General features: G+C 43.6%; 1 protein-coding gene across 5 annotated transcripts in view; it reads left to right on the top strand.

Moving 5' to 3' along the window:
- The window catches only part of sema3fb (sema domain, immunoglobulin domain (Ig), short basic domain, secreted, (semaphorin) 3Fb), a 57,735-nt gene that overhangs the window by 19,833 nt on the left and 13,647 nt on the right, over positions 1–24,255 (top strand). For 3 of the 5 annotated variants that reach the window (XM_003442731.5, XM_005450163.4, XM_005450162.4), the window contains exons 3-9: positions 16,519–16,679; positions 17,034–17,096; positions 17,577–17,696; positions 18,960–19,049; positions 20,744–20,837; positions 22,872–22,991; positions 23,247–23,386. In XM_003442731.5, the coding sequence (XP_003442779.1) occupies positions 16,519–16,679; positions 17,034–17,096; positions 17,577–17,696; positions 18,960–19,049; positions 20,744–20,837; positions 22,872–22,991; positions 23,247–23,386 (788 nt within the window). The remainder of the gene's footprint in view (positions 1–16,518; positions 16,680–17,033; positions 17,097–17,576; positions 17,697–18,959; positions 19,050–20,743; positions 20,838–22,871; positions 22,992–23,246; positions 23,387–24,255) is intronic. The other 2 variants (XM_005450165.4, XM_005450164.4) reach the window with 1 other exon arrangement.

Genomic DNA, 24,255 nt, shown 5'->3' with positions numbered 1-24,255 from the left:
CTCCCTGCTGATTTCTGCTGTCATGCCAGCCTCAAAAGTTATAAATCGCTGTGGATTCTGCAGCCTTTTCATGGGTTTGTGTAGGGGAGTCCCTTTTGTAAGCTTCAGATGTTTGGGGTCAAAGCCAGGCTATCAACCAAAGCAACCAAAAGAATTGTTGATGTGTGAAGTGTGAGTTTGTAATTGAAACGATAAAAGGAAGTCCTATAGGGACTGTATATCATCCCACTCAACAAACAAAACAAAGGGTATTAGAGGGATTGTGGACTTCTCAAATGAGGAGGGGGTGTCTTCAGAAACAACACTTTTCACATTCTACATTTTTCTTCCTCCCGGTTGTGGTGCGGGGCTGCAAGAGCGCAAAAGCGCCGACCTCTGAGTGCACTCAGGCTCTCGGAGAGATTGCAGCCCTGTCAGAGAACACGATGCCGCCCCATTAACTGAGATAAGGCAGGTAGGGATTGAGAGGCTGAGATCAATGAGTCATTATGGGGAGTGCAGAGGATTCGTGGCCCGAGTGGGATGGTTACAGTCATGGCTTAGCAGTAGGACGGCCCAGCATTCCCATAACTGCTTCCTACCAATCCGTGGAGCGACCATCAGGGTAGGAAAACCCTGCAGGATTTACTCTGGATTAACAGTTGATTCCATGTCAAATATGCTATCCAAGAATAATGAGGCAGGGCATCAACCTTTTCACCTGACACATTTTCATATCTCCAGAGCAACACATTTATGGATTCTGCTGTTCTATGAAAATGCTTCACGGTCTCAGGTCTTTGTTCACGTGAAGAAGATTTAGCTCTTAAAGTAAGACAAAATATTGTACAGGCATTTTTCTCCAACTGAGTGTAACTCTTAAAAAATCCTGGAGGTTAATTAAAGTCAAAATGAACTCAGTTTGAACATTTGGTTTGTTTTCCATGTTCTATTGTGAATAAAATTTGGGTTTGTGAGGTTTGCGAATCTTTTTTTTAATTAACATTTTTCACAGCATCACAGCAATTCTGAATTGGGGTTGTAAAAAACAACAAAAACAAAACAAAACAACAACATTATCTATCTCACTTGTGATTTTATTATGTTGATAGTTGCAGCAAAGCCTCAGAAGGAAGTCTTTTTTTAAATATGTTAGTGTAGTTGGTGTGTTTTGGTTTGTGGTGTGATCCCATTTTTGTGTTTTTTCCACTACCCATTTTAAATGCCCACTCTTACCTGAGGCACAGTGCTGACAGTCCTCGGTGTTACTCTCTGACTACATTTTGGCTGATATTGATCAAACGTGAAAGGGGAGCCCTTAAGTGAATGTGTAAAAAGTGCTGGTAATCAATGATTGACAGTTGGCATTTCCCCTCATCAAGGTCACCTTGCCAATTTCAGCGTGTGGAAGAGCTGCAGGACAATCAAGAGATGTGAGAAAGAGGGGCTGTTTTGTCTCTTCAGATTTGGCCGTACCAGAGGGAGGTTGAGCGCAGAGCACGACTTTCAATCACAGAAGTACTTCAGCTGCGAGAGCTCGGTAGACCACAACTTAAAGGAGAAAAGGGAATATCGATCTTTGTGCCACTAGCATATCTGCACTCCGCTAGACATGTAATGCTGCTGGGATGGACTTTTTCGGTCTGCAAAAAGGGTAGGGTAGCTAACCCTGCAGCTAATTCAACCAGACACCACAGTTTTTTTGGGGGGGGGGGTTTCTTTGCAGTTCAGTTCAGTCAGAATCTGTAAAACACACTTTCTTGGTGTGTATTTCTCACCCATTTGATTATTGTAATATACACTTATTGCTGAAAAGTAGATGTATAGCCATGTAGTCAGGGCTTAGCCAAGACAACCTGTGGACTTGAATTTCGCCCCCTGAAGTTTCTACATGTGATTTTTAAACCTGGTTGCACCTGAAGTCATTAAATATATTTTGACAAGCACATTTCCTTGTAGCATGTGTAAATAAAAGCTCGTTTCTAAATGAAGTCCTGCTGGGCTGGAAGCGAAACGTAAGACCACTCAAGTTCACAGCTTATTAGCTCCTTATTACAGGTCACATAACATCCCAGCTCTTTAGATTAATTCTGTTTGGCTGGGAATGTGAGAAAAACAGGAGAAGGCTCCCCTGATTTAGAAAGCATGTTTCCTGAGTTCGGAAAGGAATGAAGTGTTTATGGTGGGGCAAAAGGAGGAGCAGTACGAAGATGCTTTGGCTTCATGTTCCTCTTTTTGCCTCTGGGGCTGAGGTTTTGGTCAGCAGTGCCAAAGCAAACACCTCCATATTCCACCACAGAGGACCCAATGTGAACCTTTCACACACTTCTTGCTTTCGCCTAATCAGCACCTTCCATCTGGAGTTACCTCATTTATCCTTAGTTTGCATTGCGGTTTTGCATGTGTAGAGAAACTGCTCTAATGGAGACTCTTGGTTCTGTATCCATTACAGCGTTGTTGCATCGTATGATTATGTTGTGTGCAGTGATGTTTGAACCAACATGACACACCAGGAGTGGCCTCCTCTTGCAGGCCAGGGCACCTCCCCACACTGCAAAAACTGCTCAGAAACAGCTCAAAGAACACAAAAAACATAACCAAGGTCTATTGACCTGACCTCTCCACAACCCCCAAATCTCAGTCTGTTCAAGCATGCACAGAATTATTCAGAACACATCTGATCTTCTGGGGCTCCAAACAGCAACCCCCAGAAACCAAAAGATCAATTTCTAACATCCCAGTGAAGTGGATGAGAGACACCACAGGACACCCTGAGATATGTTTGTGTCCATCCGCTGAAGGGTCACAGCTTTTTTGTGGGGAAGAGGAAGACCTGCACTACTTGAGCCAGGTGTTGTCAAAGTTGTGGCCCATCGTGTATATGTGCATGCTACGCATGTTATCAGTATGTTTGAAAGATACAAAGGGAGGAGGTTGAAAACATTTCTCTCGCACCCACTTGATCTGCTTCACTCTCTATCCATCTCAGCAGTTATCAGGCTGATTTTAACATCCTGTTAGCTGCCGGGAGATTACCAGTGACAAACTGGGATGGCTAAATCGGCTTGGTAAACTCGCTGACCCTGCAAACCACCACCCACCCTCTGAGCCACTATCTCCTTAACACCACCTTACATGGGAATAGAGCACGGTTGGCCAAAATAACAGTCTGAACACAGATAAAGCTCAGAGGAAGCATGTAGGAGAAGACTGCAAAGAACAAACTCCCTAAAAAAGTTGATCAGGCCAAGTAGGCATGCATACCGTACAAATTCATTGAACAGGCGACGTGAAGCGAGCTGTTCCTGATATCATAATAATTTGTTTTACTTATTTATTCATTTCTTTTTTGCCTTTTTGACGTAAAATGTAAATTGTCAGTTGGGGACAGCGTATCCCACCACACTGATTCTGAGGGTCTTAAGGGAACCTATTATCTTGTTCTGACTTAGAAGCAGGATAAGATTGCAGAACCTTAGAAGCCCCTTTAAAACAACACGGTTTAGGAACAGCAGGCTTATAGCACCAGAGAGCATAATGAAGTCACAGTTTAGCTTCTTGCTGACTTGTAACTTCTACGCGGGTTTCCTTTAGTAGCCAATGAACTGTTAGTTCAGTTCAGGAGTTAGCCCTGTGACCCTTGGTTCCCATGGGTGCATGTGTTTGGGGTACAGCTCATTTAAAGCTTAGCCTAGTGAACGGTCCCAGTGAGGCAGTGGCAGCCGAAAACACAAAGCTGTTTATAAAGGCTAATCGCCTTCATTTCAGATGAGCGCCCTTTAAATAGAGAAAGTAAGTGATTAGGCAAAATGCAATGAAGCTGCTGACATACGCGTGGAAAAACGGGATTTGTTCACTAATCCCACTTCCTGTCCCCAAGGCCTGGGAATCAGGGGCACACTGGAACTCAGCTGATCATTTGCCCCTGTTCAAAGAGACAACGGGGAGAGGGGGGACGTCCTGCTTCTATCAACATCATGTGGCTCATGTCGAGGGTGACTGATGACTATACAGGCTCCAAATGGCAAAGAAAATGGCAAAGGCTTTCCTGCCTACAAGTTCTGTTTAAGCCTGCCCACCCAAGAAACAGGAAGACAAGCACTGAGGTGGCACCGTGCGCACTTACCCAGGATGAGGGAGCAGTGGGAGACTGGTGGGAGGAAGAGACCTGGAGCAGAGCCACAATGGCTGCTGTCACAATCTGTCCTGCCTTCATGTCATTCTCAGGAAGGGGCAGGAACAACTGGCTTCCCACACGGTGACCCCACACTGGCTTGACAAATAAAGCATTCATAACCACGGGGCATGTCAGCGAGACACTGGTGTCAGATACATTAGATTTCTATATCCTGTGCCTGTTCAACTGTAAATCTTCATGTAGCCTGTCAGGATGCACCTGAGAGAACTGGGACAAATTGTTGCACTGAGACGTCTTTCTGACAGTTTTCTCTGTGGTGGACCCGCTGTGTTCTGAAAGCCCTTTTCAATAAAATCCCTGTTTTCAAGACAAAGTTGTTCCCCTGCTCGTACAAATCAAATTATTGACTCACTGGATGAAAACTACTTGGAAATATGGGTTATAAATTGGGTATTTATAATTGAGCTATTGCATATAATAGAGCTATTTTGTTATATTTTGTAACTTTGTAATATATTCTATTATATATTTTAGTTTAGTGACTTACTGTTCTTACTGTCTTGGAACAACTGCGACCACATAATTTCCTCAGGTATTAATAAAGTATTCTTAATCTGATGATTCTGATATTAAATGGTAAATCTGCAGAAGATTTACTTTATAGCTCAGCATGAAAAACATCAACAACAAAAAGAAAATAGAACCTCTTAGCTGGAAGTCAGCCCATGGCAGCTGAAACCTGAATTTTGATGCCCTTTGATGCAACTGTTTGTGCCTGTCACACTCAAAATATTACACACATAAGCATTTAATAATATTTGTGAGAAACTGTGTCATTCACGACAAAAAAAGTAAATATTTCTTTTATTGAAACCCCTGAGCAGATTCTTACAAAAATGACAGATCCTGTGATGGATCTGTCATTTTTGTAAGAATCTTCTTTAAAAAAATCTCTTTGTTCGTAAATTTGACAGCAGCTTTCAGGATGTTTGAACAGAACTGAACTTCAGTCTGTAGTACTGAGTGTTGTGAAGCCTGAGTTTCTATGGGCTGCTGTTCTTTAACAGTACCTGTTTCTGTTCTACTTCTGCTTTTGGTGAAGCGTGGCACACATTCAGTAAAATTTATTTCAGCCTTCTCACAGAGACTTTCTACAACATTAAACAGAGAGTGAGACTGAGACAGATCCATCTCCATTACTGTAAGGCTGTTCTGGTCTCGTAGCTGACTGTTTCTCCCAGGTGCACACACCGTCTGGCCACAGACAGTAGAACGCTCAAGCGGAGTGTGTCTCTGCCTTTTGAGTGTGTCCAGCAGCGTATGTAAGGATTATAGGCTGACATGAATCTGAGGTATGCCAGATTACGATAAAGTAAGGCTAAAGGTAATGAGGCTCCTTCAGTCAGGGTTTCACATTTAGTCTCTGTGGCTGCTTCACCCTAAATTCCTTTGCTAATTCTGCAGTGGGCTGTCTTTGTTGTGCTGTTATAAATGCATGTGCTCTGCCTTCTCCTCTGGCCTTTGTACAAAAAGTAGCATTACAATGAAGTTGCCATGCTAAATGTCCTCAGGAAATCAGAAGGTATGCACATAACTGTGGCTAGACAGATACCACAACCCTGTGATTCAGTGGTTCTCCGGGTGTAGTAATTCAGAGCTTTTTGCAATTCTGATCTCCACTGAGCTGAAGCTGGAGTGATGGCAGAGAGGTTACAACCCCGAGCCTACTGAGCCATGCTCGACGTATACACTCAATCTTTTTCTTTTGCTCCCGTTCAGCGGACTCATTGAGATACTGAACGGGCCATCGAGTAATGCCAGTTTACCTGAGGCAATCCCTGTTTCCTGATTCCTCTCAGGCTGAGGAGAGATAACCCTGACCCTGAGCTAATCCCAGATTAAACCAGAACATAAAGCACTGCCACTGCTGTCCAGTGACCTCTGACCTCTGCACGTCTCCTGGCTCAGGTTGCAGCAACACTGCTAAAAGGAGCTTGCAAAGATTTTAGCCAGGTATATTCCAATGAGAGCCTCTTTATCTGTGCTGCTGAATAACAACCCCAGAGATAACTCAGAAAGCCAGACTACCGGTAAGTCAAACGTGACGTCAAAAGTAACCAGTAAGTTATTAGGTGACAGTTTTAGTTTATTTGGAGCAAAACTGGTCTGAAGAGCTTGCCAAAATATTGCAGGAACTGACGCGCAGGATGGGTCAGGCGCATGATGTGTCACCGTTGAGGTAGAGACTGATAATAAAACACATGTCTGTTAAAACAGAGCCCTGTTTGTGCAGATGTGTGCGATTAGATCAAGGCTCTCCAGAGAGGATCTCCTTCCCTACTAGTTCTCCACATTTTGCATCATCCTCAGCCAAACCTCTGCTTTCATGTGTTTCTTCTAGACCGAGAGGGAAGGAAATTCATTTGTTTGGAGAGAGAATGCAGGGTCCAAAGGCAAGTCCTATTTTGAGGGAAGATACAGAGAGTCACACTTATGGATTCTTCATTGCCTCTGCACCGTGAGCACATCTGTCTGCTGTTACAAGGGTTTACATGAGAATGGAGATAAATGTGTATCTCTTCCCCCTCAACCACAACCCTCCTCACCCCTCCCTCACCCGTTCTGCTTGTCCATCAGCACGCTGGACTTGGCAGGGAGCAGGAGAGAGGCTTAGGTGACGGGAGCCAGAGGCTCTGTGATAAGGCCATCTCTCCGCATGAGAGCTCATCAGAGCTGACAGTGAATACAAATTGATGCCATTAGCGAGGAGGGGGTGTGGATGTAGGAGGGGTGGGGCACGACAGTGGCTCCTAATTATATAGTGGGTGAGCCTCCCTAGGTCGACAGGGGCACGGGGCACGGTAGTAACGAGTTGACGACGGTGGGTGTCACGGCTCCCACCGACACAGACGATGGCGGTGCGATTTCTGGATACTGTGAGGACAGACGTGGTGGTTAATGATGTGTGATATGGGATCGCTGTTAGTGCGTATCCATTATGACGGATCACATTCAACATATGTCGAGACAAGAGGGGGGCACACCTTTTCCCTAGCGAGGGAGCTCGCAGCAACAGAATACAAACAGCATGCCATGAATAGCCAAGTAGCTTCACTTTGTTGTGGTTTTAAAGGCTGGCAAGCCCTGGCATGGAATCACGCCAAAGCTGCACACACACTCATTTGTGTGTTTTTGTTGTTTGTGGCAATAATAATTTCAGGGAGTATCAGATACTTTTGTGCACACTCCTGTTTCTAGGATTAATGCTGCTTATCAGGAATCAAGGTGTTCAAATACAGTGCTTACAGTAACAGCTTTTGAATTCACAAAATAACACCATAAAACCTGCAGAACTTTGATTTTCCAGAGAGAGGAAGCAAGGATCCTGCAGAGCTTTTGTATCCAGACGCTTTCCTGACCGATAGGCAGCCACACATTTAAACTTGTCTCTTAAATTCCCTTTTTTCCTTTAAAGTTGCATCTATTTGAGGTCTTTGTATGCACAAATGGATTTAACGCTATAAACATGACTGCAGAAAATGTGTTTATGTAATTTTGTTCTGCTGTCCTAACTTGAACCCATATTCCAGTTCTGCCGTTACCTTGTTCGGATGATACGGGGATCGTGTGCATACAAAGTATTCTGAGAATTTTCAAAATGTTTTGCTGTTTGCAACATGTACGAGAAAAGAAGACAACCAAGACAACAAGGCAAAAATAACATGACTGCTAATGACTGATTTGTCATCTTAATGCCATGCCTTGTCGGTTTCAAATTTGAAGTGAGATGACGGGAAGCATAACCGCTTGTGGCGATGCTTTGCACATATGGGGCAGGTGTTTGTACAGGCACGCTGTTATGTCTGTGTTTTCTTTCCTAGTAGCAAGCTGCAGAGCCTGCCTCTCCACAAACACACACACACGCACAGGGTGCAGTGAAGCTTTGAGGCCATCACAATAGATTACCATTCCTCTGCGGGTCAGACTCTTTGGCATTACCAGTGGGTCAGATCATATCTCTAGATTCTGTGCCCTTGCGTATTTGCTATCCGCTGAATGATGTCCTATCTGATGTGACACAGTGGCCAAGCCTTTGACCGCTTTTATTATCCTCTGCCCTCACAGTGACGGAGCCAAGACGAGCAGCTGGTGCGTTCTCATGCTCTTATCGTTCCTTTTCATTTAGCAGCCCAGCTCACCTCAGACCCACTCTCCAGTAATCACACAGGCATTCTTTAACAACTCTGTCACTCCTCTGCTGGCTTTGAAGCATGCAGCTCACGCAAACCCAAATAAGTCGTGTAAATGTTTGACATGAAGGCAAGTTGAAAGAGGCTGTCGAAGGAGAGCGAGAGAAGGCGCTCTGGGCCCCGAAAGTCGCTGATTAAAAGTGAGTCTGCTGAAAAGACGGCGACGCAGGTGGCAGTCAGGCCCTCCAGTGGGCACCCGCTTGTCCTAAAGCAGAAGAGGGTTTCCTAATCTCCATCGCTGTGTTAGTGCCCCTATATTAAGGCTTCCTTATTCTACAAATACAGGAAATCGCTGTGAGAAAGTTGTGCTAGATTAAGATAAGAGAGGAAACACAGCCGCTCTTGCATACAGGCGTCTGGATATCGGCCAACTCTGCTCACTACTGTCCAAATTCAATCATTACTTGAATTCAGTCACATGTTATGAAACATATACGTAAAACAAAAGTCTGAATGTGTTGTTTGTGGCTATTTTGCATAGAGGTGCGAATTCTTTTTCACCAGACAGTTAAATACCACATCGGAAGTCAATAGTTAAACAGTAATGTTCTTAGAGGTAATAGCTCAAATAAAGTGTAGAAAGTGTTCTGAACTCTTTCCAAACACATGAACGCCCTCATAGAAAAGCCAAGCATATTCTCCTGACTGAGAAGATAAACAGAAATCTGCAGAAGCGGCATTAGGAGGTCATGCTACAGCAGGATGAGCATAGATTGACACAGTCCTCTTAGATCAGATAGCAGCCTGTTTGCCCAATCTCCACCCTTACTCTCAGCTTCATCTCCACTTTATTGGCAAACATAATAAACAAGGTGCGCAACCGTGCCCGAGAGAATAAAATGCACCTTTATGCAGCTCAGCGGTGAGCGGCTCTTATGAATATTTCAGTGACTTAGACTCATACAAATTAATGAGAATTGTGTCATGTCGAGCAAGTCTCTTAAACCTGTGGCACTGTCGCCTGTGGCGTCTCAACTCATTAATGCGCCTTGTTAAAAGTTGACCCAACTGCCAACTAGGAAACCCTGCATTTTTTTTCCTTCACCCCCCAGAAAAGTCTCTGAAGCTGTTTTGTGCCGCTCCATCATTTCAATGAAGCGTGCCTTGTGAGGAGTAATAAGAGTGTCTTAACTGGAGTTTTCCTTCTTTGCATTGACAGCATTCAAATATTTGGCTAGGATTCCTGACAAGTGCTGCCTTTGATGTGTGAGAGCATGCAACCTCTCCCACCCCCTCTTAATCACCCTAATTATCACCAGTGTGTGTGTGTGTGTGTGTGAACTGACACACCTTTCTGACGGGTTGGAAACTACCTCAGGGCAATGCTCAGGTAGTGCAGCTTGTTTGTGATATGCCAGGAGCTAATGGGGTATTTCTGCACTACCTATTATTGCACTACCTCAGAACATTTAATCCAAGCCTATTTAACCCTACTTATTTTAATTTACACTTGTTTGATCTGCATAGATCATAACCAGCGTTTTCCATCTCTAATCATGCATCGGTCCTTAGGCAGAAGCACAGGCCGCCACAATAGTTTCTAATTAGCCACAAATGTTCCCCAATTGAAAACCACTGAGCTGTGAACTGAGTAGATCATTGCTCCACACAACGCTCGTCCGCTTTGTTCATCGCTCCCTTCCTGCTCAGTGTCAAAGCAACGGACTGCAAAGTTTTGTCTCTTCCCATCATCATCCCCCTCCTCCTCCTCCTCACCTCCCATACTTCTCTACAGGGAGTACTGCAGGCTTCAAGCAGCAACATGCACTGACACTCACAGTGGCCTCCACTTTTAATTTACCCAATTTGAAACCAGAGAAATATGCAGTGGGGTGGAACACCCATATCAGTGTCAAGTAGCGAGTGGCCACTGCGCTGTCAACTGCCAGGATGTGTATTTAGGCCCTCTCAATTCTCTCGCTGGCTGTCACTGTTTTGTTTAAACACACAGTCTGAAGTTTTCCATGATCCAATCACTTATCTGACGCTTGCTGCGAATTTGCCAGGAAAGTTATGAGTGGGACGGGCCGCGTACTGTTAAGCTACGCTGGATACAGTAATCGCTGCTTTAATGAGAGGAAGTTCTTATGTTACCGAAGCACACTGCGAGGTAGGACGCATTAAAAGCTGAATATGATACGTGAAATCCCGTCTCCTCTCTCCCTCGTGTACGGCATGGTGGGAAATCACTTCATATAAGTCGGCATTAACCGCTGCGCTTTCTTACTTTCTTACTTCTGGAGATGAACTCTCGTGAGTGCGCTCCATGCCTGTCCAAACATATTTCCAAAGTAAACTCGGCCCATTGGCTATTAATTTAAGATCAGGAGATACGCTATAACATGCAGGCCTGCAGCCCTGGAGATCACCGTCAGCAGCCAAGTATTCTCTCAGGAGGAAAAGGGCTGGCTCCGTCTGACAGTGAGGCATGCTTCTCCCCCTATGTTTCTATACCTCATTTAACCAGGTAAGCTTATAAAAATACATTTGTACTTCTAATGGTCTGAGGAAAGGGTTGCAGTCAAGGTACATCCACTATTTTCCAGAACAACAACTGTATTGTATTGCAGTCTACAGAACATGTAGTCACCTTGAGTGAATGAGGAACTCAGGTAATCAGTCACAGCAACCTGCATTTAAACTCGGCTAATTAACCTGATGAATGCAAAGAGAAATAAATAAAGAATCTGTGCTTTGTTCGATATTTGTCTTGCTTTGGCACTTTAGTGCAACGAAACACAATTTTCTTCCTAGCCCATCACCCTTTTTAGAGTGGACTCACATTGGTAGTGAAGATGGGTTTCAAAAATGAAGTGCACTTTGAGGTTTTGAGTTTTTACAGTAGAGTCTGATGGGAACTGCATGAAACCTATGAAACAACCACTAATAACATCACTGTTTCTAACCGTAGATACTGAACAATGGCAGTTTTGCAGGAAAATGCTAGAATTATAAACTCGATATCAGTTTGTAGTGCAAAAAAACAAACGAAAATAAACAGAGGAATTTTTTTTGTCTGTCTGAGGTAGTGCTGAGCTTCTGCTCAGGTTTTGGCATTGCTGATCAAACAGAGTTAGTAAGAAAGGCTCACACTCTTTCACTTTTGTTGCTTGTAGATTTTTTTCAGCTTCAAACTATGCCTTTAAAAGAGACAGAACACTTATTAGGCAAAAATAATTGTGCTCTACTGTAAATTAACACTGACTATAACATTACTGACCAGCAGGACTGATAATGTTTGCTAAATCATTTTGTTATTAGTCATAGCTGCTTGCCAATATCTCAGTGGTAACAGCTGGTTAATTTTGGTATCAGGTAATTGCTAATAGTTAAATGGCTGACACTGACAAATGTACAGCAAGATTAAAACTTACAACTGTTTAAAGTCCAGTGGTGTTCAAACAGGAGCTTCACTGGCCTCTCAAAATTCCTCTCAAAGTGTTGTGCAGTGTTGTGAATGTGAACCACTACTACTGCTAGTGGCACAGCACTGTTGTGATCACTACTATAGCAAATGAGTATCTAGTCTGATAGTGATTTTTATTATCTGCTAGTATCATCTTTTTTTCTTTGGCAAATTGTTTGGTATATTAATCTGCAGAATGGTCACAGAATTTGAGTTTTGACAAGGATGGTTGTACTGATTATGTCAAATTCACACAAAACTGAATAATAGTCTAAGGAGCTTGGAAAGAAAAGCGTCTGGACGCTTCTTCAGTTCTAAGGGTCAATTGGTGGGGAGTCCCAGATTTAAACCCAGTGGGAGTTTTGAACTGAAGAAGCTTCTCGGATGAGAGGTGAAACGTCTTCAAGCAACTCAAAGAAGTCCAGATGCTTTTCTTTCCAAGCTCCTTAGACTACGATGACCTGGATGACTGAGAACCTTCACAGACAAAACTGAATAGTACTTTTTACTTTCTTGATTTGGGTAGAAGTAAATATTTTCAATACTTAAGTAAATACTTGGTATTTAAGTACAATAGTTTTCAATAGGTCATGACCCTCCAGAGAGGGGAGAATATATTAAAACAAAACTAAAAAAAAAAAAGAAAAACTAAAGTTTGCTACAAGAATCTTTTGACATTTTCAAATCTTATTCTGTTTTCTGTAAACTGTTGGATAGCTTTACCTCAATTATTTAAAATCTAATTAATAATTAATTTATATCTAAAATATTTTTGCACACTTGCACTTTATGTGGTCCTTTGTCAGTTGTCTGTTATATGTAGCACTATGGTCTCATTTCAGTGTGTACTGTACAACTGCACATGGTTGAAATGATAATAAAGCCACTTGACTTGACTTGACATGACAAAAGGTCCCAGGTTGCCACTTAATTTCTAACACTGCGTTCAATCTGTGCTGTCGCTGTAATGTTGCTGCATACCATACGACTCGACCTACACCGTGGCCTGACATTCACCCGTGCAAGCATGTAAAATTCAGCTGCGTGACCACAACAAGTGTGATTGGCCTACTTAGTAGTAATATGCCATGTAAATCAAGTATATTGATCTTGGTATACTGAGCGTAAGGATAATGGCTCCGTGATCCAAGATATAACTGGCTGTGATTGTATCTTGCTTGCCTCCAGTGCTAATGCAGAAACCAGTAATCCCAAGTGCTTAGAGTCAATGCGTAATCTCATTTGGTTCTGAAGTCTTCATTCTATCCTCCGTTTTTAGCTCCAACATAAATGTATGAATGCAAGCAAGGTTGTTATCGAGATTGCTATCTTTACTACTTTATGCCAATTCACAGTAAGTAAAGTAAAGCAAAGTAAAGTGAAGTAACTACAGCTGTCTCACACAATTAGTGAAGTACAAAGTACACCGTTCCCTTACAGTTAAAATATAGTAGCAGTAGAAAAAAGAGGAGACAGTACAACTAAGTCGTGACTGAGTTTAAGTGCAGTACTTGTGTCAAGATATACATCATATCAACTTACCAAAAGCTTTGTGGTAGATTCTTGGCCTTGTATTGTTGGTAGATCTCCAGCATCTTTAGCAGGTTGCTCTGATGCCACTAAGCTAGAATTTCTTCAGGTCTCGTTCAGCTCAGCTTCCAGTTTCTCAAAGATCAGCAAAGGGCTTTCTTGAGGCCAGAGTGCAGCGAGTAGCAGGAAACAGGCAGTGGGCTGTTTGAGCCAAGAGCACCTTGGGTTCCTGGGAGAGAGAAGCGGATTGTCTGTGTTCAGCAGACTGAAGAGTGTGGACCGGAACGCCACGCACAAAGGAACCGAGATGCCTGAGGTCACTACTGTGAAATAGCTTAACTTTCTGCCTTTATGCTACACCTGCATTTCTTTCATGAACAAGAAAGACTGAAAATGGGAAAAATGTCATTAAGTGACCTTCTCTCATTTGTGCGCAGGTGCAGGCATGCTACTGTAAAAACCCAAGTGAATGAGGAATGGGATAGACACTGAGCTTGAGGATCAGGTTGCCCCACCGGCTTACTTTCACCTCCTAATAGAGCCATTGCAATTTCACAAGGGAGAAGCGGTGTGGTCCTGAAACAAAGCCCCTGCTGTGTGTGTGTGTGTGTGTGTGTGTGCGTGTGTGCAGACCCCCCAGAGTGGACCTAAGCCATACAAGCAGTAATGGGCTACTTTAAGAGTTTATCTGGCTCTGATAGACATATTCACACTCTGCTCCCAGCCTTTAAATCTCTCAGATAAGTCTGCATGTGGAAAATGCTGTCATGCTCTAATGTGGTTGACAAAAGAGCACAAGTAGTTCAGCCTCAGAGCCTGTCCTGTGTGAAACTGTAATCTGCTGCTGCAAATCTGTAGGTAAGTCTGGGAAAACAGCTGATTGAGTGTAGAGCCTAATATATCCGAGCTCAATAAAATGTGACTGGTTGAAAAACATCGGGGGATTGTCTGCAAATTAGATTCAGCTCAGTGCCAGAAAATTAAGACCAATGAGTCGTGTAGCAAACATAACATTTTGTTACTGTTACTCTCTGGGAAATATAACCCAACCCCACAAATTCTCCTTCATCTTTTAGGTATGGGCATAAACAAAAAAAAGAAAAAGCGCACACACTCCAAACTGGCATTCTTCAAAAGTGTAGCCTCTCTGCATGTCTCTTCGAGCTGATTGTGATTGAGTGTTTGCTTGGCACCGATCTCAGCCCAGAGACATGCTGTGCGGCCTGACCTCTGGAGCAGAGTTGCAGCCAAGCTCAGTCTGCTGCCATTATACGTCCTCGATCAACATGTCAAACGAGCACAATGCCATGTGGCCCCGCCTGAGGTGAAGTTTGACTTTGGGATTGAGTTAAGAGGGACTGACAGAAAAGACAATGATATCCAGTAGGTGGAGTGGCGCGCCTTTTTGTAACCAGGTTCTGTTGTAGTTAAATCGCCTGGATTTCTAAAAGGTGATGTCTATGGTGCAGACCACATTACATGCAAATATGAAGGATGAGGCATGAGGAAAGGCATGGCATTTGGGGTAAATTCTACCTGTGACATAGAATTCAGTCTGGACTGTCTGCATGTTGTCAGATAACTATGAGATTAGAGTACACGTGTTTGTTTCTTAATGTGCGCCTCTCAATAGGGCGTGTTGTTGCTTTGCGCTGTTCACATTTCCTATTCGGCTGACAGATGGTCCCGTCCAGCTTCTCTCTGACAACAAACACACACTGAGAAGTCGCTGACAACCTGCTTCAGAAGGAGGGTGCCCCGACTGGCCCTCGGAATGTGTGTGTATATGTGTGCGTGTGTGTGCACATTGCATTCTTATCCAGTGTGCAGTTGGCCTAGAGTGTATGGGGACTCATCATTCAACTTAAGACTCAACACAAATAATCACAGGGTCCAGCCACATGTTGCAGCTCCTCTGCGCGGGGCTGACAGCTGCCAATCACTCTGCTGACCTGTAAACGTTCCATTGGTGGGCACAGTTATTAAATCAACTGTATAAATATAGAATATCTAATGCTATTAATCTTTGCTTATTGACGTAACCCCTGTGCTAAATTTAGATCTGGCTCAAAAGACTGGCAATATCAGATTCCATAGGGAGTCTGTTTAAAAAGGTCTCTAGATGGTGTTTATTTTAAGGACCAGTGGTGGACATGTGGATGTCTTTGCTTTGCTTGGGTGGCCAGACCTCTTCTTCAGAAACACCTAACAACCTCATAGTAACGTCAAGCCCACAATACATGACTACACATACAGAGCTTGTTAAAAATAAATAAATCTTAAACTGGCCATTATAAAGCTACAGTGTGTTTCCTTTAAAGTCTGATATGCCAAACTGGCTGTGCGTTTGCTTCGTTAATAATACGCCGGCACACCAGTGTTCAACTATGTCACATTTAACCAGTCAAACGCAGCTAACTGCATGTAACAGTTTATCCTTTGGTTTCCTTCTGCTACGTTTTGGTGGCTAACTCTGGGTTAACCTCAAAGCGTGCCTGTGATCTCTCGGCTGTAGAAGAAGGCTAAATGGAGAATGGGGACTTTCCTGCTGTTTGAGTGAAACCTCTCTGTTTGTCCAACAGTATCTGAATGCCAGCGTCTAAGGCCTCTTACCCTATAGATTGCAAAGGAGTGTGTTTATGTATGGTGGGACACGGGGCCTTTGCTGTCTTAGCAGTGGCCTTTTGCTCTGCCTGTACTTGGTTGCTGAATGAAGCAGAACATATCAAACAAACACTCCAGCACAGAGTCTATAGGGAGATTGGGTTACTTTAGACATGCGAGGACGTGTCAACTGCATTGTGTTACTGAAAGCGCACACTTGTCTGACCTTCGGAGAATGGTGTCCAAGCATGCAATGAAATGTTGTGCCTTACCCTATTCCATAAACTATGTAGTATGAACATCATAGCTAACCGCCGGTCTACTGTTTCTGTGTTTGCTGGCTTCCCACAGACTGCCACTAACGAGTGACTTTCTAGATCCTTTGATCCACTCAGGAGGTATTAAGCCATCAGTGCTGTTTGACAGACACTCAGTAGCACTTGTCTCTAATGAGTGGTGTTCTGTTACACAAGTGTCGGTGGAAAACCATCAGATAAGTCCACGGAGGAGTGGCACGAGGAATGTGTCAGTTGCGCATGCACGTATGTGCGTGAATATGCGCACATGTAGCTGCAGCTGTCGGTAACCAATGCATTTCTGTTTCCATACAGAACTGAGATCCACTGGTACCGCTCATCACTTCGCCTACCTCATCAACACATCTGACTATCGGATCCTTCGTATGGATGAGGACCATGATCGAATGTATGTTGGGAGCAAGGACCACATCCTGTCCTTGGACCTCCATGACATCAACAAGAACCCACGTATTGTAAGACCTTTCCCATGCTTTTGTCCCTTTGGGCCTTAAAATGGGCTGTTACCGTGGGATAAAGCCAGCACCTTTAGCAGTTTTACCCAAAGTGAAATGTTCTCCACTCTTGCCCCAGCAGCAGACATTTTGGTTTGTTCACATCAAGTTTTTGTTGGACTACTCTTCTTTTTTTGTTGTTTCTGGTGCGGTTCATTAAAACACTGTAACTGGGCTATGACAATCCCAACAGGACTTATATTAGCCTTGGTGGATATCCCTTTTAAAATTTTAATCCAAATATGCAATAAATGCCAGTGATGTATAACGTTTTGGACTGGAGCTATAAAATGTCCCGCGTTCCCACTCTTGCAGATCCACTGGCCAGTGCCTGAACAAAGAAGAATGGAGTGCCTCGTGAGTGGGAAAGATGCCAATGTAAGTATGCGCGTTGAAAACGCATATACCAAGAGCAGGATTGCCCGAGTAAGGTTGTTTCCTTAAACTTGATAGCTTGAAAAAATAAAATATATCATTTTTATTAAATAAATTGCATTTAAAATATATAATTCCCTCATCTGTTCCCATCAGTTTTAATGTGATGAACCTGTTAAATGGAATTACCTGCAGAGTTGGACCTGGCCCAGTAAAATTCTGGTTCCCTCATGTCTAGCCAATGAGACAGGAATGGAGCAGAGAAGCCCAGAATCCTTCTTTGTGCCAGCTTGGGTTCGGGAACCAAGCACTGCTGGCTGATAGTTTGATATATTGCCCAAATACAAATAGAAGCACATTATTACTGGCAGATTTTTAAGTTTTAGTAAGAATCAGTGAGCATTCAGTAAATCAGCAGGAGGTCCGGCAGTAAAGATTAACTATGAACTGCTATTTAATTTACTTCAATGTCTGTGTTTCCAGGAGGAGTGTGCGAACTTCATTCGTCTAATTGAGCCATGGAACCGGACTCACCTGTACGTCTGTGGGACAGGAGCTTACAATCCGGTCTGCACCTTTGTCAACCGCGGACGCAAACCTCAGGTTAGAATTACAAAGGAATGTAGAGGCCGAGAAGTTGATCTTAGCTGCATTAAAAGCTTCCTCCATCTACATCATGAATGATATGGTTTGCCTTACTCTCCATCCGCCCTACACTAAGCTCCCTTTATGATGATTTTGCTCCATCATTAAGCTTGCTTGTGGTACCCTGTGTCCCCATATGGCGAAGCAGCCAGCACACCAGCCTCACCAGCACACAGCTGCTGTCCCCAGTGTGCCGTTAGAGCTACTCTGTTTAGTCTCAATCTTTAATGGGACCTCTTGAATTTCGTAAACCTAGCCAGGCCGCTTACGCTGCCGTACTCCTCTTTAACACCTCACTTTTCTTTAAATATCACACTCGCTCCCTAATTGTGACCTGGGGACTTTTATAAAAGGCAATAAATAAAGAGTAAATTTCCCATTTGACTTTCCCTTGTGATCACAGAGAACTCGCAACAGCGAGCACAGCTTGCTCGAGCCCCTTGCTGCATACAGCTTGTTACTAATGAAGGGCTTCCACCCAGTCACTCACCTATCCTTCCACCCCTTCATGCATCCATCCAGGCCACCCGCCAGCCTCTACCATGTGAGATGCTGGGTAATTGCAAGTGGGAGCTCCCATTATGGGGTGCAAGTGGAATGTTCCAGTTCTAGTGCATTAATGAGAGGGCTGTTATTTTCTCCGTCACACTGACAGGTCCAAATCATACACCCCTGAGCACCTTTCTCAGCTGGTCTGTGGAGTTAACCACAACTGTAAAAACAAGAGGGGGTAAACTCTGCACGGACACATGTTCACACACATATCCTGTCACACATACTGTAGGAACACTTGTCATTCTTAATTCAGATGGATTTCTATCAATAGATTTTACCATGGCATGAAACATTCCTAATATGCGCTTAAAGACTCGTAGCTAAATTTGCAATGCCAGCAGATTTTAGGGGTGTGTATGTGGCATACTGTGACAGCCTTTACTGACTAAACCACAGGATAGAGGACTGTTATTGTTGCCTTTTCCACCATCTGGTCCAATAAAGAAACCTGCATTCCCTGCACAGTCTCGCGTCCATATTTCTTTATCCTTTCCCTACACGCTTGCATTATATTGATCTCAGGAGTTCAGGGTTTAGGGAGTTTCTCATGTCTCATGTCTGGAGGTCAAAACAGGCTCAAGCAATCTGCAGCAAGGTCATGAAAGGCCTCGATCCCTCATCATCAGTAGTGTAACGCCGAGAATGTATTGCTTTTTCCTGTTTTAGACGTCCATGTATCTGCAGATGGCCCAAGCCAGAGGAAGGGCTAGCCGCGCAGCTGAACCCAGCGCGGTGCACGAGACGCTCGGACTCAAGGTGCGATGCGGGCCCTGTCTGCACGAACCGATCACCAGCAGCATGCTCCCTTTTTTTGTGTCTGTGCCCATTTTGTCGATACCATCTTTAACCTGGCCATCGTTTGTTCATCTCTGTAACATTTGCCATGCATTGTTTTTCAGTCCCTGCACGATCTCGACATTTTTAGTGTAATTTGAAAATGCATTTCATTTCACGTCGCTTCGTTTTCTCCATGTTTCATTCACATTTCCTTTGTGTAAGTCTTGTTGTCTGAGCGCCCTGTCTTATTAGCCTTTGTCCTTTTGGTGCTTTGCGTCTGTGTTAAATGCCACATTTTGCATGAGAGCTGGCTAATCAAGTGGAAATGGCTTATCAGGCTGTAAAAAAACCCAAAAGATACACGGCCCATGTTTAATTAAACAGGCTTTTGCTGCTGTTCAATGCATGACACGGTCATTTCTATTTAGCATTTAGCTGGAGCTGTAAAGAGCAGATTTCCGAATCATTCTTCTTCATCATATCAGACAATCGACGGTGTCACACCCAGCAGTTCTTCACCCCAAAGAGCCCTCCGCCTTCTGTAGGAATGTTATTCAGGCTCTCCCACAGAGGCGACAGGACTAGTCAGCATCTGACCCACTCCCACAGCAGGCTCTGTTAGCTTAGAGCAAACACCAGCCATCTGTAGCCAACTAGCTATGGAGCTGAGGAAATAAAAGAGTCACATACTTCAACATGTCTTCTCTGTTTGAGCTCTCCAAGCACTTTAAAAAGCAGAGAGGGACTTTTGAAGGACAACAGGGCTTTATGTGAAGTGGGACACTTTGAAAGTGTTTCAACTGTTTTTTTTTTCAGGCCGATTCTTTTTCTACACGTGTTTCAACCTTTTCTCAAGGGTCATATTTTATGGCAGGGTTGTAAAAACACATTCAGGGCACAGTTTCCCTCCGGTACACATAAATGTTTTGTGACCGTTTTTGGGTTTTTTCTCCAGAATGGCTTTGAGTAAGCTGCCAGCATCTACTTATCGGCGCAAGAGGTGATTTTAATCAAAGATGATGTAAAGGGGTGCATGTATGATCTAGTGACGGGAGTTTGGCACAGTGCTCCTAAGTTAGTGCTGACGGACACCGACAGAGATGTCTTCATCTCGGCCCGCTGGGAGTAAAAAAATAGGGATTGGATGTGCTCTGGTTTTTGCGGCGGAGCTACAGGACATGTCATCGCATGCCACTGTTTCATTTTCCCCACTATCATACGCAAATTCCTGCTAATCACCTTTCAGTGCTTGCGTGCTGGGATGCCATGAGCAGTGAGCATCAGTCATCCAGCCTCCATCGCAGACTTGTTTTCACTTTGCTGGATTGCAGGTGTCACCAGTCGACCTGCACACCCATAGGCACCGAGAAGCTGAGAGATATTTGGCATGCAGCTTTATTATGCCGAGCGAAGCAGCACCGCAACACATTGTTTTTTACAGTGGAGTGGCATGGAGATGGATTAGAAATCCATCGCTTTTCCTGCATGTGTTTTTTCTGTATGAACACACACTCATTATTTTGATACTTCATCCCCCATCAGGACCTATAGGTCCCGCAGGAGTCAGAGGCAGCGCATATGCTGCCTCATTTTCCCTACACAAGGGAATCACAGTGACAAGATGGAGAGTGTTGAATTTATTGCCATCTCTGTATGATTTTTTTCCATTCCAGGAAGAAATCTTCCATTTGGAGCCGGGCAAAGTAGAATCTGGGAAAGGAAAGTGCTCCTATGACCCGAAGCTCAACAGCGTGTCAGCTTTGATCAGTAAGTATCATCTGGGTTTGGTCACATGGGATTGCAGGCACAGGCACGGTCCAGCAAAGTTCCTTCTAGCAACAGCAGTGTCATCCCATATGGATTCTTCATCTTTTCTCCCATTTCTCCTTATATGATCTTCTATGGGCTTATGTTTGGCATACTTTGTAAAGAGCTTTTTATTGTTAGCCAGTGATAACCACAAGGTCAGGTCAAGTGTCCTTGTCACTTTGCCTTTTTCCCACAGTTTAGCCGAATGGGCTGAATCACTAGGAATTTTTCCTTCTTAGGACTGCGATGTGTAATATGTGACTATTAATATTTATATCCTCCACTGAGGAATTAGTGGCTTCAAATCTAAATACGTCCGACATGCAAAAATAAAAAAAAATTAGCTATTGTATTACCATTTGAAAAACTAAAACTTTGACTTAATTTGGCAGTGTGCTGATATGTGGGATCAATGCCTCAAACAAAGTCAGTGAAGCAAAATGTTAACAAAACGATTGTCTGCTCTCGCTATTTTCACGTTTCAGCCGTTAGATGATTTTCAATTTTCAGTGAGATTAGGTTTGGATGATATGTCTTATCATCTGTTGTTTCACTCATGAAGCCAGTGTCCTCTGTTCCACTGCCCAAGGTCATTTAGTCAGGTCCAGGCCACACAGTTGCCACCAGTGAAAGGCGATCTTCTCTCTGTGGGTCGAGGCGGCGGGTGTAAATCACTGGCAGTGCTTTCCCGCATTAGCGCAGTGCCAGCTGACCAGTATGGAACCAGTACTGTCATCCAAGATGGATTTACCTCCCACATCCACCAGTTAGCGTCATGTAAGGGACACTGTTGTTAGTGTTGATAAGGATTAAAAACCCTGTACCACAACAATAGATCCACCATTGACCGCTGACTGCTCAATGCGCCACCGCATTAGGCATCCTATCATCCGTGGACATTTTAATGATATATCATCAATCTCCCTATAGTACTGCCGGGGACCATGACATTGAGTATAATGGTGGTACAACAGTGTTTCCTGTTCCTACTGTCTCCAATCTCCATCTCTGAGAGCCCTGAGAGGCACACCTGCTCTCCAGTGGGGCCCAGACAACAGCTGGAAGACCAACACCTTTCCTCCCTGTGGCTTAACAAAGCTGTTTTTATACATTTGTCAGTCTGCACACACGGGAGTGCTCATATCTCATGTCTTAATGAAGTACATTTGATGGCTGTTTCACAAAGTTTGAGTGCCATTGTTGGTATTTTTTTGTGCACTGTAATCTTCCTGTATACTTACACTGTATTGATAGGAGCACAGAGTTAATACCCTGAAATAAGAGAAAATATGAATGTATTTAATGTTTTAAAAATAAGAACATTTTATTGACCACCATTGATACAGTTACATTTATGACAATGTCGATTGTTGTTTGTGTTCAGCGGATCAGCAAAGTGATTGTTAATTTGCAGCTGAAAAAATCCCCAAGAAATGAACTATATTCTCCTATTTTAGTAATGTTTGCTAAAAGCTGTAGAGCACATCAATGTTAGAGAATTAAAAAGACTTTTGTAGTGGGCTGAGGTCTGAGTACCACACAAGTGGCCCGAAAGTATGTAAATGAGAATTTTGTTGAACACCTGAGTAGCTTTATCTCCTTCGTGTCATAAGATAATTTTCTTTGTCTTAATCCTTTAAGCAAGCACATTGTACTGGTACAAGAATACAGGCTACTTATAGTGTTTTCAAGCAGTACAGCCCCAAAATGCTGACATATTATTAGGAGACAATGAGAATAGGCTTACCTTGTTTATCAGCCGTTTAAATGTCAGTTGCTTACGTCTCAAGTTGCAACCACGTCCTGACCACTCGCATGTGCAGATGATGACTTTGTTATGCTTAGCTTCTGTGTTGTGAAACTGAAGAGCGTCATGATTTTTCTAAATATACTTTTTGAAATAAAAGCTGGTGGTTCGTGCCAAGGGTGGTGCTGGAATAATGTCAGAGTCGAGGAATCTCACGAAACTCAAGTGTTTTCTCTCTTTCTCAGATGGAGAACTGTACGCTGGGGTCTATGTTGACTTTATGGGAACAGACTCTGCCATTTTCCGTACTTTGGGGACAAAGACTGCCATGCGAACAGATCAGTACAACTCCAGATGGCTGAACGGTAACAGTCCTATTTAGCCTATAAATGATACACAAGACTCTGATCGCGGCCTTTTATGCACAGCTCCTTATCGTGCTATCCAAACAAGGTTATAAAATATAGCTAAAATGTAAAGATTGCTGTTTTCTGAAGATGTTTAGAAAGCCTCAGCAAGTGATAAACAGGAAAGGCTGAAAGTTTAGAAAAGATCTCAAACCAGATGTTTTCCCCAGATCACTGTCCACATAAACATCTCACCACTTCTTCTCCCCACAGACCCCACTTTTGTCCACATACACCTCATCCCAGATAGTGCCGAGAGAAATGATGACAAGCTGTATTTCTTCTTCCGAGAGAAGTCCTCTGAGATGGGCCAGACTCCTGTGACCCAGTCCCGTATCGGACGTATCTGCCTGGTGTGTATACACTGAGGAGCATTTTTTCCACTGAGGTGTGATCCTGATGAAAAGTGAAACTGTAGCGTGATTAATAAAAGTCTGGAGTCTCCCAGTGAGAAGCACCCACTGTCTTTAAATATATATGGGCTAAGGACTTGTATTTACCTCTCGCTAGCTTGCTGGACTCCACATGCTAACAATGGATCCCTCTGTATGTCAGATTGCCCTCTGACCTCTGATCACAGGATCTGCCTCTGCACTGATATTGTCACTAGTAGTCCTAAAACACAGGATCACAAGGCCTGCACACCGTGTCATCTTACTGAGCTGGTTGTATTTACACATTAAACGTTCCTGTCTTACAAGTTTGCGTGCACGTGTGAGCCTAACAGCAGGAATATGAGAATGGTTAGGAGTACAAAATGTGCGCCTCAGTTGTTCACTGTTGTATTTATTTGGGGTCAAGTGCTGACCCGACACACAAACACTCATCCCCCTCTCGGTGGGCTATGGAGACCCCGGCCTGTCACTCTTACTTCGCCACACATCTGGATGCTCTTTGCATTTCTTCGCACCGTGCGTACCACCAAAACTACACTTGGTTCATTTATGCTAGAGAGTATGAAAACATTTCAACTTCCCAAATGGGAAAGCATAAAGAGTTATGGCCACCCTTAAAAAATTACTATAAAAAAGACAATTTCTTACAAAGTGTGACACATTCTCGAAATATCCTGGTATGGATTCTGGCTTCACTCCATCGCAGATGGGAGAGCCTAAATAGGAGGAAACTGTGTTTACCTAACCCCATCAGCACCCCCCCTTAGCTTCCTGTCTTTGCAAACCAGAGACACGTATGTGTGGGTGGCTCCACCTGGGCTTTTTTT

This window comes from Oreochromis niloticus, linkage group LG5, assembly GCF_001858045.2.
Source record: "Oreochromis niloticus isolate F11D_XX linkage group LG5, O_niloticus_UMD_NMBU, whole genome shotgun sequence".
NCBI lineage: Eukaryota > Metazoa > Chordata > Actinopteri > Cichliformes > Cichlidae > Oreochromis > Oreochromis niloticus.
Note: the sequence above shows the minus strand (reverse complement) of the source record. Positions and strands in the feature narration are given on the sequence as shown.